At 33.8% G+C, this 19,332-nt stretch overlaps 1 protein-coding gene across 13 annotated transcripts in view; it reads right to left on the bottom strand.

The window, feature by feature from the left end:
- LRRFIP2 (LRR binding FLII interacting protein 2) overlaps positions 1 to 19,332 on the bottom strand; it is an 89,955-nt gene that overhangs the window by 18,214 nt on the left and 52,409 nt on the right. For 5 of the 13 annotated variants that reach the window (XM_081283466.1, XM_081283472.1, XM_081283475.1 and 2 more), the window contains 5 exons: positions 19,092 to 19,181; positions 13,759 to 13,803; positions 11,972 to 12,088; positions 8,984 to 9,055; positions 1,857 to 2,027 (listed from right to left, as the gene is read on the bottom strand). In XM_081283466.1, the coding sequence (XP_081139592.1) occupies positions 1,857 to 2,027; positions 8,984 to 9,055; positions 11,972 to 12,088; positions 13,759 to 13,803; positions 19,092 to 19,181 (495 nt within the window). The remainder of the gene's footprint in view (positions 1 to 1,856; positions 2,028 to 8,983; positions 9,056 to 11,971; positions 12,089 to 13,758; positions 13,804 to 19,091; positions 19,182 to 19,332) is intronic. The other 8 variants (XM_081283477.1, XM_081283478.1, XM_081283469.1 and 5 more) reach the window with 3 other exon arrangements.

Below are 19,332 nucleotides of genomic sequence, written 5' to 3'. Positions count from 1 at the left end.
TAAAACCCAAAAGCAACACCTACATACATACTGACTATAAAATGCAATGAACTTAACTATATATTCATAGAGAAGATAGAGTAGCCTAAGCACGGAGAGAGAAAACTATTTCAAGTAACTTTTTAAAACAATAGTTTGGCTATACATAGCCTAGCAAAAATAAAGGCCATACCAAACCAAACATGTTTGACTCCTTTCAGTAATTATGTATGTGTTAAGGTTGGTATTGCTATTCTGAGTAATATGGAATAAAGCAGTGAGAATAAAATGTAACATAACTGCTGTCATCCCCAGTGACTTTGAGAAATAGAAATTGCAGTGTGGGAAAAAGGAGATACAGATATTAAGACAGAAGAAGTTAAGTAAAATCCCTAAGGTCCTGAATATAAACTGGGACTACCAGCATGAACTCATAATAAACAAACAGGGGCTGGGGATGTGGCTCAAGCAGTAGCACGCTCGCCTGGCATGCACGGGGCGCTGGGTTCGATCCTCAGTACCACATAAAAATAAAGATGTTGTGTCCACCAAAAACTAAAAAATAAATATTAAAAAAAAACCTCTCTCTTTAAAAAACAAACAAACAAACAAACAGAAGCCCCACATACATATTTCCCTGATATATCCAATAAAAGCCTATACACAGTGAGCAACTCAGGGACAAGAAGCACCCCTATCATCCATAATGCTCCACTGAAAGAGGACCAGGGTTCCTTGGGAAAATGGCTGATTCCAAGCCTAGGCCAGAAAATATACAAAATGAGGCAAGAACATCTTCTTCTGTCAGAAAGCAAAGAAGCTATCACAAACAATTAGACTCATCAAAAATAGTGGGGAATCAACCTGAAGAGGCTCACACTAGCCAAAAGTGGGACAATTTGAGCATCAATAAGAATAAAAGCTGCAATACACTGAAAAAAAAAAAATCAAATGTTTGAATTCATGACTTCATAATGATAATTCCTTGTTTTGAAAACTTGTAAATAAAGGCAAAGAATTAAGCCTTTATCTTACCTTCCTTATGTAAACCCATTCCCTATGTAAATCATCTCATCTGAATAATAAGAAATAAGGAAGTTTCTCTTTAAAGTGGACTTAAGTTAATAAAGCAAAAGAAAGTAAAAAGTCTACAGGAGAAGATACTTGCCACTCATGTATCTGATGAGTGACTTGTATTCAGAACTTATAAAAATTCATATAGCTCAATAATAGACAAATAATCCAAGTTTAAAAAATGGACAAAGGATCTGAATAGACATTTCTCAAAGGAAAATATACCAATAAGACCATGAAAATCTACTCCAAAGCATCAGACTATCAGGGAAATGCAAATCAAAATCATATCCACTAGGATGGCAAGAATTAAAGCCAGACAATAATAAGTGTTGGTGAGGACACAAAGAAATCAGAACCTGCATAAACTGCTGGTAAGGAATGTAAATCAGTGAAGCTGCTTTGGAAAACAGTCTGTCATTCCTCAACTGAACAGAGAGTTACTCTATGGCCCAGCAGATTCACTCCTAAGGGTATACTTAAGAAAAAGGAAAATGTGTTCACACAAAAAAGTTTTGCAAAAATGTTTCTTAGAAAAAATAAAAAAGAAAAAATTTAAAAAGAGCACATGCTGACCAAATGTGCTAAAATAAAAATAGGGAAAATAAAAAATAAAACTAAAAAAAAATTTTTTTTAATGTTTCTTGGACCATTAAGTTTTGGCAAATACATCATTCTTTAGGCTGGATTTGGAGATCACAGGGAAAAAAAACTCCAAATCCCTATTGACCTCATCACTTTTTAAATGGCTGGATCTTATTTTCTGATCCAATAAAATGTTATGATACAAGATAGGCAATTACCTTTGATTTTTCTTCATTTTCTCTATAAAATTCCGCCATCTGTTCCTCCTGTTCTTCAATAACATCCTTAAGGGTGTCCACTTGATAGATCAAATTGTTCTTTTCATTGTCTAACTGTGCATTGGAAACCATGGCTTTCTTGTATTTCTCTTCCACTTCAGACAAAGACTCCTAAATGATAAAGTCATCAGCTTGGTATCTTAAATATGTTCATTGTATAGTATATAAGAAATATCACAGGAAATTATAGCACTGGCACAAACATATAAAGATGCATTTTCACAAAATAAAAGCAGTCTGGGAACTCCATGTTTAGTAACATGCACATAAAACAGGAAGATGATAATAAGCCAATAGAGCCTTTCTAAGAAATATATTTCCTCTCTGCTCACCAAGAAAACAAATCAAGCAGCAATATAGCTTCTGAAAGGTGTACACGTATGTGGAAAACATAATTGTAAGAGTCAGAAAATAATGAATCATTAATATTTTCAGAAATGTTACTCCTGGTAGTGTTCAAAATACAGTATATAACAATAACAACAGAATTTTGCCACTTCTTGAACATCTGTTTTCCATACTTTCCTACTGTGTGTGATAATGCTAATGAAAATATGTAAACTTTCTTCTAGCAATTATTCAAATTTTAATCATTTTTTATAAGTGAGCAATACAAAAACAAATATTTAAAGAGAGCTACCACAAAATGCCTGATATTTTATACACCTCAAAACTTCTACCTAAAATAGCTTATAAATGTTTTTCTAATAATTATATTTAATTTGGTAATTACTTGTACCTATTGATTTTTTAAAAGCAAAAATGAAAAACATTTCACCTAGAAAAAGAAATTAAGTTCTAGAAATAAATTTTTGAAAATACTAGCACAAATGTTTACAAACCAAGGTTCAAGGGAAAAAGATCTCCAAATCCTAAACCCTTATATTTATAATCAGTTAATTTTTGGCAAGTATGGTCATATATTTCAATGGGAAAAGAATAAATGATAGAGTTAACTGAACACTCACATATGAAAAGGATTAATTTAGGCCCCTATCTCACACCACACAGAAAATTACTCAAAATGAACCATACAGCTAAAACTATAAAATTCTTCAGAGAAAAAACATAAGTAAATCTTTAGGACATTGGGGTACGTAGTGGTTTCTTAGGTACAACAACGAAAGCTTATGAACCCCCTACAAATAAATTTAAAAGAGACTTCTTCAAAATTAAAACTTTTATGCTTTAAATGACCATCAAGAAAATGAAAAGACAACCCACAGAATGGAAGTAAATATTTGTAAATCCTATAACTGATAAAGAATTTATAGCTAGAATATATGAAGAACTCCTACAACTCAACAATAAAAGACAATATAACTCAATTTAAAAATGGGCAGGGACTCAGAAATATCTCCAACCAAGATACACAAACAGCCAGTAAACACATGAAAACAATATTATTAGACTTTAGGGAAATGCACATTAAAACCAAAAAATGAGGCTGGGTGTAGTGGCTCATGCCTGTAATTGCAGCAACTTTGGGAGGCTGAGGAAGGAGGATCACCAGTGCAAGGCCAGCCTGGGCAATTTAGGGAGACCCTCAGCAACTTAGCATGACCCTGTCTCAAAATAAAAAATAAAAAGGACGGGGATGTAGCTCAGTGCGAAAGGATCCCTGGGTTCATTCCTAGTTCCCCCCAAAACAATGAGATATCACCTCACATTCACTAGAATAGCTATAATCTATAATCAAAAAGAAAAAAATAAGGTATCAAGTTTTAGGGAAGATGTGGAGAAACTGGATCCCTTATAATTGCTAATAGGAATGTAAAATGGTATAGCTACTTTGGAAAACAGTTTGGCAGTTCCTCAAACTGTTAAATATAGAGTTACCATATGATCCAGTAATTCTATTCCTACTTATGTACCCAAGAAAAATGAAGATAGGTCTACATAAAAACTGTACACAAATGTTCACAGCAGTAATATTCATAATAGCAAAAATAGTAAATGATATGTAATAAGTAAATCTATATATGAAATATTATCCAGTCATTAAAAAAATACCAATACATGTTATAACATGGATGAATCTTATAAACATTATGTTAAATGAAAAAACAACCAAAAAAGATCACATACTGTATAATTCTATTTATATGAAATCTTCAGAATGGGCAAATCTATAAAGACAAAGCTAGCAGCTGCTCAGACTGAGGATGGGAGTGGGAGAGGAAGAATGGGAAATGACTGTTAATAGGTACAGAGCCTCTGTGTCTGGGGTGATGAAATGCTCTAAAGCTAGGGTTGTAGTGGTAGGTGCACAACTCTGTGATTATGCTAAAAACCACTAACTATGCACTTAAAATGGGAAAATATTATAGTGTGTGAATTATACCTTGATAAGAATACACACAAATACATTTCTCTCTTTCTCTCTCCAAAATCATGCTTCACAAAAGATTTAAACTAGTATTAGAAACATTCAATCTAAATAAAGATTATAAGCAAAGTCAACTGTATAATAGTACATATGTAATAGAATATTAATGTAATGCAAAATTTAGTATGATTTTTTTTCATTTGACAAGTTAATAGTTAAAAAAAAAAAAAGTTCTTACACAATTCGGTAGGGTAAAAATGCAAATTTTCAATTTCCTCCCAGACCCACTGAATCAGAAAATCTGGAGGTAGAGCCCAGCAATATCAATATATATATTTTAAAAGGCTCCAGGTAATTCTTGTGCACCCTAAAGTTTTGAAGTCACTGGGTAAAGGTTTAAAATCTGACTGTATATACCTATATATTCTTTTTCTCTAATAAAATGACAACACTGTAATTTATTATGTATATTAATATTTATTCAGGCCTAAGATTTCATCAATCAGTTGTCCATTTTAAAAAGATGTTTCTGGAAACAACAGTGGAGAAATGCCAAGTTCCAAAAGTAATGTTGTAAAGGGCAGCAGGTCTAGTATTCCAGGCACATATTTAACTAAATTATAGTCCATAACCCTGTGGCTCCAAGTATAAATTCATATTCTTTTATTTTTAAATGCCCATATAACTCTTAGGACAAACTTTCACAGCCCTATGGCCAAAACCCTCAACTAGTTTGTGTGCTACTTGATTTAATGGACATGATACCTTAATCATTTTATTCTCAGTGTGTGCCCACAGTAGACATTTCATCAGACTAGCCAAGTTATAATGTAATACTTATACCCATAGTCTATTAACTCCTCTCGATAGTTCTTCCTGGGATTACTTAAGTCAAACTCATTTCTCTCTTTATTCCTACACTTCTTCTAAGAAGCAAAGGCATGGGAAATATTTGGAAGAACATTTTCTAAAAGGTCTTAATTACAAAATGATCAATAAAAATGAACCAAGTACCTATGTACTTTTACAAAGATGCATGAGTTTTGTTCTTGTCCTCTACATCACAAAACCTAGTTAAAAACCTATGAAACTGTACAAATTGATTAACAAATGTTAATTTCCAAATTTATGAAAAGACCGAGATAGCAAATATGAAATCCATAAATATTATCAACTATTTGTCATTATATGTCAAGTGTTAGTAAAGGTGATACACACTTAAAGTGTTTGGGAGAGTGGAAGATGATCCATCCATTCAGGCTAAGATCATCAAGGAAGTGGAGTGTGAACTGTTTCTTACCAAAAAACATTTACCAAAGATGGACTTTTTTTGGTTAAATCAAGATTATGTTGGGCTGGGGATGTGGCTCTAGTGGTAGCGCATGCGTGCGGCCCGGGTTCAATCCTCAGCACCACATACCAACAAAGATGTTGTGTCCACCAAAAACTAAAAAATAAATATTAAAAAATTCTCTCTCTCTCTCTCACTCTCTCTCCTCTCTCACTCTCTCTTTAAAAAAAAAAAAAAAAAAAAAAAAGATTATGTTGGACCCAAGTGATCGCAAAGATAAGCTGGTGTCGCCCCTTCCTCATGGCCTGCTGTGAAGGTAAGCTGGTGTCCTTCCTCATAGCCTGAAAAAATCACAGAATACTCTACTGCTAAAAGTTTGAGGGAGATACATTGAGTATCTTAGTACTAGTCCTGCCTCTCAAATTATCAAGAGGAAGTTTTGCATTCAACATTTTTAGAAATATACAGGGTCAAACCCTGGCCTCTAAGATTAGGGGTGGTGGGTAGGGATGGAGATAAACTGGATATTCAACCAGGAGTACTCGACAATTGAACTACACCCCCATCCCTTTTTAATTTTTTTGAGACAAGGTCCCACTAAGTTGCCAAAACTGATCTTGAATTGGTGTTCCTCCTGTCTTATCCTCTGGAAAAGCTGGGATTACAGGTATGTGCCACCATACCCAGCTTCAGGTAGGTTCTTGACTAATGTTATGACAATACCACCTAATAATAATTACAGGGTATTATAAAGTATTTACATGTTCTTTATATGCCTTACCGAATATAATCTATGAGTAACTCCATCAGATATTTACCATCATCCCCATTGTGTAGATAACAGATGACAGGGAGGCTAAGTAATTTAACTTTGGTCAGATAGTAATGGTAAGCCAAGATTTTAAGAATATTTTTAGTAATTCTGAAATGTTAACTACCAGTTAAAAAACCAACTGCTCCTAAAAGTACCTAAGCAAAACATGATAAGATTTTCACTGCAAGAAAAACAATACAGATAAAGCAAATTTCTTCCTTGACCATGTGCCTTCCAGAGACATCAATGTTTGGTGGAGAACCTATCAGGCATTTCTTATTCATTCATATGCAGTTATTGCTTGCCTCTGTTTATGTGTTTAAACATAAATTATATACTATACATTGTATGCTACAGGTTGCCTTTTTTGAATGCCTTGGAAAGTTTTTGGTTGCTAGAAACAAGATTTACTACATTCTTTTATTTACTGCTGTCATTCCACATTAAAATTTAGTTAGGTATCAATTTTAATAGTTTTTAAAATGAACTTAGTTCTTTAATTTATAAAAATCATTAAAAATCTTTTAATTCACTTGTTTTTCAAAAACATTTTACTGTATTTTATGAGTAAGTGCACACTAAACAGTACTATGAAATGTGATAAACACTGTATTGCTGAAGGCTCAACTTTCCTGATTAAAGAAAGGATAAAGGGAAGACTTGAGGAAAACAGTCCAAAGGCAAACATAATAATCAAGAATAATGTCGCTGGACTTTGTGGCACATGTCTGTAATCCCAGCAGCTCGGGAGATTGAGGCAGGAGGATCACAAGTTCAAAGCCAGCCTCAGCAAAAACCGAGTCGCTAAGCAACTCAGTTGAGACCCTGTCTAAATAAAATAGGGATGTGGGTTAGTGGTGGAGTGCCCCTGAGTTCAATCCTGGCACCCACCCTCCCCACTAAAAAAGAATAATGGCATTTGCAGTGAACCAACATACTTTTTAAAATAGAATATATCACAACACAATGCTTCATCACCAGATAGACTTTCCTCCCAAGGATAAACATAATCTGAAGTCAAGTTCAGTTATATACTAGCATGAACTAAAAAAAAAGGGGGGGGGGATCTTAACTGTTCATGTCTCAAATCTAAGCTGTTCTTTTGTATACTTCAAAGAATGCAATAAATGCAATAAATACAAGAGAAAACATCTTTAAAAAATTAAAACAAGACTGCCTCTGAATCACTTGTTTGCTTTCCTGATGATACACTGTTAGGTATGAGACTTTAATATGCACATATTTATTTAATGTACTGAATTTGCTTCTTGAACCCAAGATTTTTCTACAAATTATGTTTTTAAAAGTTTAAATCAGGATTAAATCCTGAAGACTAGACCAATAAGATTATATGAGAAGAGTAACTAAATTTTCCTGATGTTTACTCAACCTCACATGGTCTTTTTTTTTTTTTTTGGTGGGGGGGGTGGCAGAAATTGAACTCAGAAGCACTCTACCACTGAGCCACAACCCCAGCTCTATTTTATATTTTTTATTTAGAGACAGGGTCTCACTGAGTTGCTTAGTGCCTCGAGATTGCTGAGGCTGGCTTTTAACTTTTGATCCTCCTATCTCAGCCTCCCTAGCCACTGGGATTACAGGCATACTTTGTCTTATTAGCAGCTTTCAGGCCTCCCTCATGGATACTCCCTATAGGACTTCCCACCCTTTGTGGTCCTGAATTTGAACTTATGGACCAAAGCACCGGCATGAAGGTGGTGGCTGGGAGCGCAGCTACTTCAAATCATGTCCTGCTCATGAGGTTCACGCTTTATCCTTTGAGCATATCCTGAGTCATCTTTCTGAATGTCTTGCTTTTGCTTTTTCAGAGACTTGGTGCATATTTTTATTGCAAATCAGGATGCTATATGCAGACCTAAACTTTGGGTTTCTTCATAAAACTAGGCTTGATCCTTCATAATGAAACATGGGTAGGGAAAGAACATGGTAACAAATGCCATTTACAACCCACATGCTAAGCAAGCACACTATCACTGAGCTATACTCCATAACCCCTTATCTCATACATTTATATTGAAAGCTACTAGTCATCCTTGTTGAGAAAAGATAAAGCCCACTTAAATTTAACTCCAAATTCTTTAAGGCACTAGAGATCTTTTTGGCCTAAGTAAAAACAAAAAGAAAATATAGGCCTCATATCTTCTGATTCCTTCCTCCAAAGGGGATATTTATAATAATACTTTCTCATTTGCTTCTTATGCCTGCTTTTAATACTGACTGAATTTGATGATAGAAATAAGTAAAATCCTTTCATTTAGCTTGGAAGAATTTTAAGGTTCAATTCTCAATTTTTAAAAAAAAAAACTTGAAATATTTTTAGGTGTTTGCCCAATTAACATTTTTATGGCTAAAACACAAGAGATGTGCAACTATTTTACATGTCTTCAGAACTGTAAGGAATATTTGCTGAATATTCCAAAAATTATACTCAACATCTAAACAAGCAGAAATTGAAAGTTTGACTTTCCTATGCTTTGCAGGTTAAGCACATGCTTGAAAGACAAACACTGTTAGTAAAGCTATGTGCAGTGGATTAACAGAACTTGTGAAGTCACCATAACCAACACTTCTGCATACGGAGCATGCTTGGGCTGCAAAATGGACCCTGATACCTTTAGTTCTTTAAGCCCCTGCATGTATCTCCCTTCTACATCCTGTATCTGGTCCTTAAGTTCATAGATATCCTGCAGGACATAGGAATGAACCATTGCATAAAACCAGGCACAAACATATCTTAAGTCTTAAAAGAGTCAGATGAAAATATGACTTATTTTTGTACATTCCAAACTAAAAGAAACCAAAGCTATTACCCCAAACCACTAAAGGGGCAAATAGGTTAAATTGATAGTGGGGCTGGTGTAAGGTCTGGAGAAATCAAGCTAATGTTAAATATTTTCTTGGCACTAATTCTACTGAAAACAACATCAGTAAATGGGGGTAGGGCTGTATATAGAAAAAAGGTATATAAGTTATAAAATTTTTAATTTAATAAATCACTTAAATAATTTTTAGCCTGCAACTAGTAAAATCAATTATTAGCAACTTTGATTCATGTGTAAGCTTCAAAAATATTATGAACAAAGTTATCTTTCAATGACTTGGTTGCTGACCACAATTAATTTGGGAGAAAAAGAGGGAAGTTAAACATATTTTGAATACAATGTTAAATGAGACATTTTAACCTGATGATACCACATAAATGATAAGAAAAGCATTTGCTCTGAATATTACCACTGTATAATTAAAAAAACTAAAATAGGCCAAATTTTAAATGGAAAATATTATTTCCCTTGTGCCTGACCCTGTTATATAAGGTCTATTTTGGATACTCAATTCAGGTGGGACATGAGGGCCCCAAATCCAACTCTGCTATTATAGGCAGGATCAACTGCTAAAGGCCAATCATACATATTTTGGGTATTATGCTTCCCCTGCCCACTTCATTCCCTCCCTGGGAGATTTGTCTTTTACTCATTGATTCATTCAACAAACATTTACTAAAGATCTATCAGAAACCAGGTGCTAGGGCACAAAATCTCATTCCTTCAAGGTGGTCATTTAAAGAGAGTTCAGTCTGAGAATGGAAGACCTTATTCTCATGTCCTTTTGTCCCACTAGAATGTAGCATCCAAAGGCAGGAAATTGTCTTATTCAACAATGCACCATCAGCACTCAACATCTTATAAATGGTAAAAGCTCAATAAATACTGACATTTTCAATGCCACAGCTATGCTGGACTGATCAACTCTTCTCCTGTGTTCAGCCCATTTCACAAACCAGACTCCTGTTCCAACCTTACCTACAAATCTTACTTGGTCACCACCTGTTCTACCTCCTCCACTGCTGTGTCAGTGGAAGGGACTTTCAGACTAGGCAAGACCATCTGAACCCTGGACTTTGCTCAGCATTTTGCTTTGTCATCCTCTTCTCTTCCTCAATCTTCAACCTTACTCTTTACTGGCTCAATCCAATCCATGAAAACAGTAAACACTCCCACTTTTTTTTTTTTTTTTTTTTGGTGCTGGGGATGAACCCAAGGCCTTATGCATGCAAGACAAGCACTCTACCAACTAAGCTATATCCCTAGCCCAACACTCCCACTTTTAAAAGAAGGTTAAAACCTTCTCTTAATCTCTTCTCGCCCACCTCCACTTACTGCCCAACAAATTTCCAGCCTCACATATTCACTTCAGATTATGTTTCTTATATTTTCTCCCTTCCATTTTGACTTGCCCATCTGATCTTTATTGTTCAACCACAGGATTATTATTTTTCTCTATTGTGATGCTTCCTTTGAACTATAGCCAAAGTTATTTTTAATAATTCAAATCAGAGAATATTGGTCCCCTACTTAATATAACAGAATTGTCAGGGGAAAACTGAATTCCTGGGCTGGGGCTGTAGCTCAGTGGCAGAATGTTTGCCTTGCATATGTGAAGCACTGGTTCAATCCTCAGCACCACATAAAAATAAACAAATAAAATAAAGGCATGCTATCTACCCAGGATTAAAAAAAAAAAAAAAACTGAATTCTTTTCAGGCTGGCATAGAAGATGCTTTGTGATTGGGCCCTCATTTCTTCCCAGACTTCCTCTCACCCACCACTGCTTCTTACTTCTCAGTCTATCCTGTGGCAACTTCGACATAACATTCTGGTCCTCTGCATGCATCTAAGAAAACCCTCCCTCTTCAACTTCTTTGCTTAATTAATATTTATTCTCCCTTCAAACTCTGGCTCAAATTTGTCTTCTCTGAAAAGACTTTTTGTTATCTCTTCTCCTAGTCTAATTTAGATGATGCCTTTCTGAATTAACTTAGCCTATTCTTGGTACTACTATAGTATCACACAATCTGGATTTATTGCTTTGAATCAGTTTGTCTTCTCTATGAAACAGTGTGGCCTCTTGAAGGCCAGAATCGGTTTCCTTTCTCCAGGACCAAGTATTCAATAAATTTTGAATGAAGAAAGGAAGAGAGGAAGGCAATTTCTTTCAGTACCCTTCTCTGTTCCTCACAAATTTCAGATTGAGCAAGTAGACTTTCAAGTATATTTTTTTAAGTTTTCATTTTATAAATTAAAAGGTTAAAAAGACAAGAGACACAACTAATGAGTCAAATAAGTGTTTCATTATCTCATGTATTTTGGTTGTCAAAATATTATTATTACTTCAAATAGTATTATAAAAAAAAGATAACTATATTCAAGTAGCCAAATACTACTACAATGGCTCAAAAGACTAATATTTCCCAGGCTGTTTCTTTGTAAACCCACATATTTTCCATTTAAAATATGGCCAGTTAATTCTGATAGAATTGCTTTTATACAGGTAACAAAGTTGTTTTTTTTTTTTTTTGCATTTGTAGAACTTATTCTAATACCATCAAAATTTCAGGAAAGAGAACAAAAAAGGAATAATCTAATCTCTTTCCCTGCAGGCTCTGAAATATCCAAGTCAAATTTTTAAACTGTATTATTAATTATTTTTAAGGAATTTATAGTCACTTCTTTCTAATAAGTCACGTTAAATATTAAAAGTTCCTGTACACTACAAAGAAACCAGAAGATTTTTTAAAAAGCAAACCAAAAGTTGCGGTTTACCCGCAATTCACTTAATGAGGTGTCTGGATCTATTAAACTGCTGGTGTCCCCACTTCCTCGTCTGGATGAGTTTCCACTTAGAGGAGTTGTTGCTGAGGCAGAATTTCGAGATGAAGGCTAGAAAGAGAGAAATATGATACTTGAATCTTATTTCTTTAAAAATATATTTGCTAGGGGCTGGGGATGTGGCTCAGGTGGTGGCGCGCTCGCCTGGCATGCGTGCGGCCGGGGTTCGATCCTCAGCACCACATACAAACAAAGATGTTGTGTCCGCCGAGAACTAAAATTAAAAAAATAAATAAATAAATTATCTCTCTCTCTCTCTCTCTCTCTCTCTCTCTCTCTCCCCCCCCCCTCCTCTCTCTTTAAAAAAAAAATATATTTGCTATGGAAACTAAAAATGGGGTGGTAGAGGGTGGTAGAAGCAGATGTGCACTTCAGATGGATATACTAAAACAGTGTAGTCAGGAAGTTACCAAGTACCATCACAATGGGCAATATAAGTTGTTCTGGGAGAGAGCCATCAGAGAAGGGTACAGGCCTACTAAGCATAATTTTCTTAACTAAAACACCTTATTAGAATCTAGAATTAAATAACCAAGAAGGAAATTGTTTTTAATGGGAGATGGTTCTTTTCTTTTCTTTCCTCCTTCCTTCCTCTCACAATCTTTTTTGTGCCTCTACCACCAAGCTACATCCACCCTCAACCTAGTTTGTTTATTCTCTAAGTTAATCATTGCTATATTCAAATAGCACTCAGGTGATCACAATATACTAATTTAAGGCAGTTTTAGACCTTTATAACTGATATGCTAATTGGCACTTCCCCTATTAAGTTCCTAAAACTGCTTTAAGAATCTCTTCTTTTTCTAATACTTTGCTGATAAAGGCAGAGATTCTATTTGCAGCTGAAAGCAGCAACACTGCCTATCAATAGGAATTCAGATTGCTCTTTCCAAAATTAATTTCATGTGAGTATGCTACTGATTAATAAACGATATAGATCTGTGTTGTCCAATATGCTAGCTACTAGCCACATGTGGCTTTTGAGCATTTGAAATGTGGTTAGACCAAACTGAGATTAAATATAAAATATATACCAGATTTCAAAAGCTTAGTGTGGAAAAAAGGAAGAAGTATATGTATCATTAATTTTTCACATTGACTCTATGTTGAAATATTTTGGATATTTGTATTAAATATAACATAACTTTGCCTCTTTTAATTTTTTAATGTGACTACAAGAAAATTTAGACTAATGTATATACTTAAAACAGTGGCTTACATTGTATGTCTACTGGACAAAGCTGATATAACTTTCTTGGATATAATATAAAATTATTCCTAAAAAGTGATTTCCTTAACCAACTTTCTAAAGCTACTTTTAGAAGAAAAGTTAAAGTTAGAAACTAACACAAAAAAGTTACTTTATTTAAAGAAATAACATATATAAAGAAATCAAATCCTCAGTTTGTCACCACCACTCCTAAGCACATTTCAATTCCAGTGTTTGATGGCTTCTCAGGATAAATTTCTAGAGGAATGAAAACCAAAAGAACAACCAAAAGCTAAAGAGGTGACATTCAATGAAATAAAATGCAGTCTTTTCTCTTCCCAGGGTTTCACATGATTTAACTAAAGAGGAATTCTGAGGGGTCAAGGACAGGAAATAGATGAAGGGAGCAAGAGTAGCTCCATCAGGCCAATTGTAGTAAAATAATGAACAAGTCATAGAAAAGTTTAATTGACCTTGAGAACATAATTCCCTTAGGAATTTATATACTCACCCTTGTATAATTTTCAGCATACTGTTTGTCAGATTTTTCATCCAACTATAAAAGAACAGAGATAAAAATCAGAAAAGATGCTTAGTATGTTGATTTTTCTTTTAGGAGCCAAAAAGAAGTGATCTCATTTGAGTTTCCCAAGTTCAGTGATGTTTAAAACCTAAAAGTAAATATACTAAAACCAATATAAAAGTTAAGACATATAAGACAAAATGTCAAGAACTTTATTTCTTATCCTAAGAAAGACATGCATTAAGCAAGCAATATTCATTAAAAGGATAGATTTTGGATAGATTTTCTTTTCATGGTATTTAAAATGCATTAAAGAAAACTATATATAAAATTAGGTTTTTAGTACTGCAAATGTTAATACAAAAAGTGTATACATATCAAAAGAAAAGTCCTGATAAACCAAAAGCCAAAAAAAATATTTCTAAACATTATTAAGACACAAATAGATAAGACTAGTATACTTAGCCAAAGAAGTTCAGATTGAACTAAAGCACATTAAATATAATCATCAAATATTTTTTCCTCACATCATTAAGAATGTTTTTGTTCTGTTTTGAGTAATATTTGCATACATGGCCAAAGAAAATGGGGATGGTGATATCAGAAATAGGTCTTTATCCCTAACATACCATATTCTGACCTCCAATCACCAATGGCAACCAATCCGTAAATCATTAAAAATTCTGATACTAGTGTTCCAGATATATTCTGTTTCTTCTATTCCCTTACCAAATTCTCAATGTTTTGAGAAAGTATTTCATTTTTCTTCATAACATTTATCACTCTGATACTATATTTATTCACTTACTTAGGGTCTGATCTCTCTACAGAAATCCTGTTTTTCTCTGTATACCTAGTACCAATAATAACATCTAATATATAGTATTTAGTATAAAATTTGTTGGATATATGAATAAGTACATCCTATACTCCATCTGTACTTATATATTTATTTACCTCATTTATTTGAACAGCTTTATAGTAGTCTGTTATCGTGATATATCATAAGTGAATCAACCCATCTCTGCTGAAAGGCTTTGGGGCTGTTTTGGACAATGTTTCAAGAAGGGAAGAACCTCAAAGTTCTAGTCTAAATTTCTGATTTTAGAGCTAAGGGAGAAAATTCAGAGGTGAAAGATTTTGCTGAAGGTTGAACAATTACTAAATGTCAGAGTTGGGTCCAAACCTCAGTTTTATGAAATACAGTGTTCATGTTATTTACTTGCATATACTATCCCAATTACCACTAGGGGGAAAAGGCACATAAGGGTTTAACTAAAGAAACATAAAATATACCCAGACTCCAAACCCTACATCAGCCTTCCCAGTCCAAACTAGAGAAGAAATCTGAAAACCTTCATCAGTTAATTATTAAAATACAAAACATTATTATTACTGGTTCTACTCAGAACACTTTAACTTCCTATTTTTTAAAAAAGTTTTTAGTGTTCTTTTTATTACTCACATTCATCATGTTTATAAACACCTTTTATTATAACAGTAACTAAAATATTAGACATTTAACTCTAAATGTTACTTCTTGCTTCATTACTCTCAAAAAACAGTTTTATATGGATTTTTTAAAAAACAATATATACAATGTTTTGCAACAAACAAGTAATAACAGTAAGCAAAAGTTGTTTTTTAATATTGTCAATTATTGCCTTAAAAGGTAATAGTCCTTCCTCAAATCTGTACTAGTGAAATGCACTGCCTGATATTTAACGAGTTATTCTTCAAGGAAAAGAATTATTATATCTGAATAAACTGCCTTATTTTTTCTCAGAGTGTTTTCGAACTCATTTCTGCTAACAAGCTAAGGAGAAAAGCAAGAAATATTCAAAATAAAAATATTCTTCTAAGTCTATTTAAATCCTTCTTCCTATTTGCTGTTTACAAAAATTACCCCCAAACTCACCCATTTTGTAGCAGAACATCACCCTGGAATAATCTTAGATTTCAGAAGTTGGCATCACCAAACTGGGCCATCACAACATTGAATCTTACCACTTTCTCTATCTTCTGACAGATCCCAACTGTCGCAACTCAAAAGAGATCATGCGCCAAACCTCAGGGATTGTTAAGCCAGCAAAAAATGCCCAGAGCAGTCATGCTGCAGTCCAGTTATTGTGGCTGCAGTGACTTGGACAGAGATGCTTTGGCTCTCACTTCTGAGACTTTTACTGTAAAGTTAGGTGAAATCTGGTATTCTAAAGCCCCAGGGGATTCAATAGCCAGGATGTCTAACTAGCAGCAGTGCAATGACAAGTTAATATTTATAATGAGACCCAAAGAGTCTGCCAAGATCCTGAAAAAGCTTTTCAAGTTTAATAAAATGTAATCATATTTAAGGTATAAAACTATAATCTACAAAGGTATTCATAGTGTAATTTGGTAAATGTAGTCAGTAGATCAGAATCCTCTGTTTAGTGTGTGTGTGTGTGTGTGTGTGTGTATAAAACCTGTTTATATATATTTAAATATGTATATTTACATATACAGATTAAGTATCCCTTCTTTGAAATGTTTAAGTGTTGAGATTTTAGATTTTTTCAGATTTTAGAATATTGGTATATACATAATGAGATATGTTGGGCACGGGATCCAGTCTGAACATGAAATTCTCTTATTGTTCATGTACACCTTATATACATAGACTGAAGATGATTCTACACTTTATTTTTAGTGTGCCAGAGTACTGACTGTGACCTCTCACAAAGTCAAGAGTGGGATTCTTCATTTGTGACACTATTTTGGTTCTCCAAAAATGTCAGTTTTTGGAGAATTTCTGATTTCTGATTTTTTGGATTAGAGATGCTCAACCTGTACTGGCTTGTTATTGCTATTCAAATATTGTTTGAAAAAAGAAAAAACAAAATGGAAGATCTGATTCCCCAGCCAAAGAAGGGAAGAAAACAATCATTTTTAATAAGTTCCTAAAGCAAAACTGGCTGACAATACCAATCAGAAGTGGATTTAATTATTAGTAGCAATCATCAAAATTTTAGTTAGCACACTTACATTATTTTCCTTTATTCCAGTTAAACCTTTAGAACAAAAATGAAGCCAATAAAGAAAAAAAAATGACATAGAGCTAAGGTGACCATAAATAGTACACAGACTTGCAGAATCAGGACCTGACTTTCAACACCTCTTAGCTCAGAAGTTATAAAACTATTAGCTATAAAAATATATTTGGTACACACAAAGGAGCAGTCAGAAAGTATCTTCTAGGGGCTGGGGCCATGGCTCAGCGGTAGAGTGCTCGCTAGCATGTGCGAGGCCCTAGGTTAGATCTTCAGCACCACATAAAAATAAAGTAAAGGTATTGTGTCCATCTATAACTAAAAAAAAGAGAGAAATAAATATTTTTAAAAGTATCTTCTAAAAATTTGAATTTATTGTCAGCATTTTAAAATCAGAATATTTCACAGTGAAATTGCAGATTTCCAACTTATCTTTAAAATTGGGTGAGGGGCCTACCAATATCAAGTCAGCCTTTTATTTGTCTACAATGAAGTGAATCATAGCACGCTCTGTGAAATAAATACTATTAGGAAAAATTACTTGCTCTAGATGGAGAAACAGCAAATGTTTTAGGCTTTTCCAAGAGACAAAATTAAAAGTATCACATAAGTCCTTATATAGTCATTAATAAAAGCCAGTGAATTGAAGGCTGTAAAATAACAAGATTTGCAAGCTCTACTCTAAGACATTTTTTTTCCTTTCATTAAAGAGTTACATGTAATTGGTAGAGATAGGGAGAGATTTAATAACTGTCAACTTTTTCATTTCTATGTAATTACTAAGTAAATTTCCAAGAAATAAATGTAAGAAGGATATAACCATTAACTCAGATACCGTAAACTGAAGAATGACAGAAACAAAATCTGTATGAGAACAAGTATACAAAATAAATGTAACTGTCCATATCTGGGGAGGGGGAAGAGGCTACTAAGCAAATTAATATTTCAGAATGACTTGGGAGGTAATCGTCTAATTTTATATGTAGAGAGAGTCCTTGATTCAACCCATAGCAAGCTGATACTATTGCATAGGCAGGTTTGAAAGTCAACAATCAGGAATATTTAAAAGGCCACACTTGAAATTATTTTCTAGGATTAAAATAGTTCAGAAATAGCTATTTGAAATAATCCCTGAATTGTTAATTATAATTAGACATTAGAAAACTAATGTCTAACTTTTCTAGAAGGAAATGCTGCCATTCATCCCCTCCAAAATGCTTGACAATCAGGACAGCACTGGTCAGTGGGCAAAACAACACTAATACCAGCAACAAAGGGCAAATGTCACAAAGATGAGATCAGCAGGTAGATCCTAATCTGATGGTTAGAGCTCCTTTAATAAGACAAATGACCCAAGTTATCTCTCCTGGACAGTCTTTCCTTAATTCAGTTCCTAATGAATGTGAAAACAATGGATAGACACATTTCTTCAAAACAACACCATAATCTACATGTTTAAAATCTATTCAGATTCATGGGGCTGGGGATATAGTTTAATTGGTAAAGTGCTTGCCTCACATGCACAAGGCCCTGGATTCAACCCTAGCACCATGGGGGGAAAAATCTATTCAGATTCTTCCCAGTTGTTATCAACTAATGACATTTTACTAAGTAGTATACTTTCTTATTCAACTTTTAAGTCTACTTATCACTTTATAGATTCAGCAAAGCCAAAAGGGGACATTTTTAAAATTTTTTTTTACATTGAGATAGTCACAAAGTTGCCCAGGCTGGCACTGAATTTTCAATCGTCCTGCCTTAGCCTCCCAAGTCTCTAGGATTACAGGCACGCGCCAATACTTCAAAAAGGGGGGAAATTTGTAAGATCAATCAGGAATATCTGGATATAGGGTAAGAATTTGATGGCATTAAGGAATTGCTTTTTTATTTCATTAGGTATGATAATGGTATAGTAGATCTGAAAAGATTTTGAATTAATGGAAAATGACAAAATGTGTAGAATTTGCTCTAAAATAATTCAGAAAAAAAAAAAAAGTAAAAAGAGTAAAAAACAGATGAGACAAATTGGCAAAATAGTGATAATTGCCTGAAGCTCCTGATGAGTTCTATGAGCAAAAATAATCACAGGAAAAATAATTTTTTCAAAAGGACATAATAATAAATACAGTCCAAAACAAATAGCTATAGTTTATGTTAGTAGATTCAAATAAATATTTCCTAGGCAGTAAATTAAAGTTCCTAATTTTTAAAAAGTTATCATATTAACTGTTAGTCACAAGTGTAAGACAGAATCATTGTGACATGCGATACACTCACACTGGTCAATACACTCACACTGGTCGTATCTGGAATACTGATGTTATCAATCTCAGAGACAACACTTCCCCTACGATTGGAGCGACTAAAATAATCAGCAGCAGAAACCTTTCAGTCAGAAAAAAAAAATGAGATGCTTTAAAAGTTAAGAAAAGAGAGAAGAAAAAGATAAAAACATTAGCCAATAAGGAGAAAATTTGTTTAAATTTTGGTGTGTGATAAAATACCATGAATTGAAATAAGAAAATTTCACAATTAA

This window comes from Spermophilus citellus (genome assembly GCF_964194105.1).
Source record: "Spermophilus citellus genome assembly, chromosome: 3".
In the NCBI taxonomy this organism is placed as follows: domain Eukaryota; kingdom Metazoa; phylum Chordata; class Mammalia; order Rodentia; family Sciuridae; genus Spermophilus; species Spermophilus citellus.
Note: the sequence above shows the minus strand (reverse complement) of the source record. Positions and strands in the feature narration are given on the sequence as shown.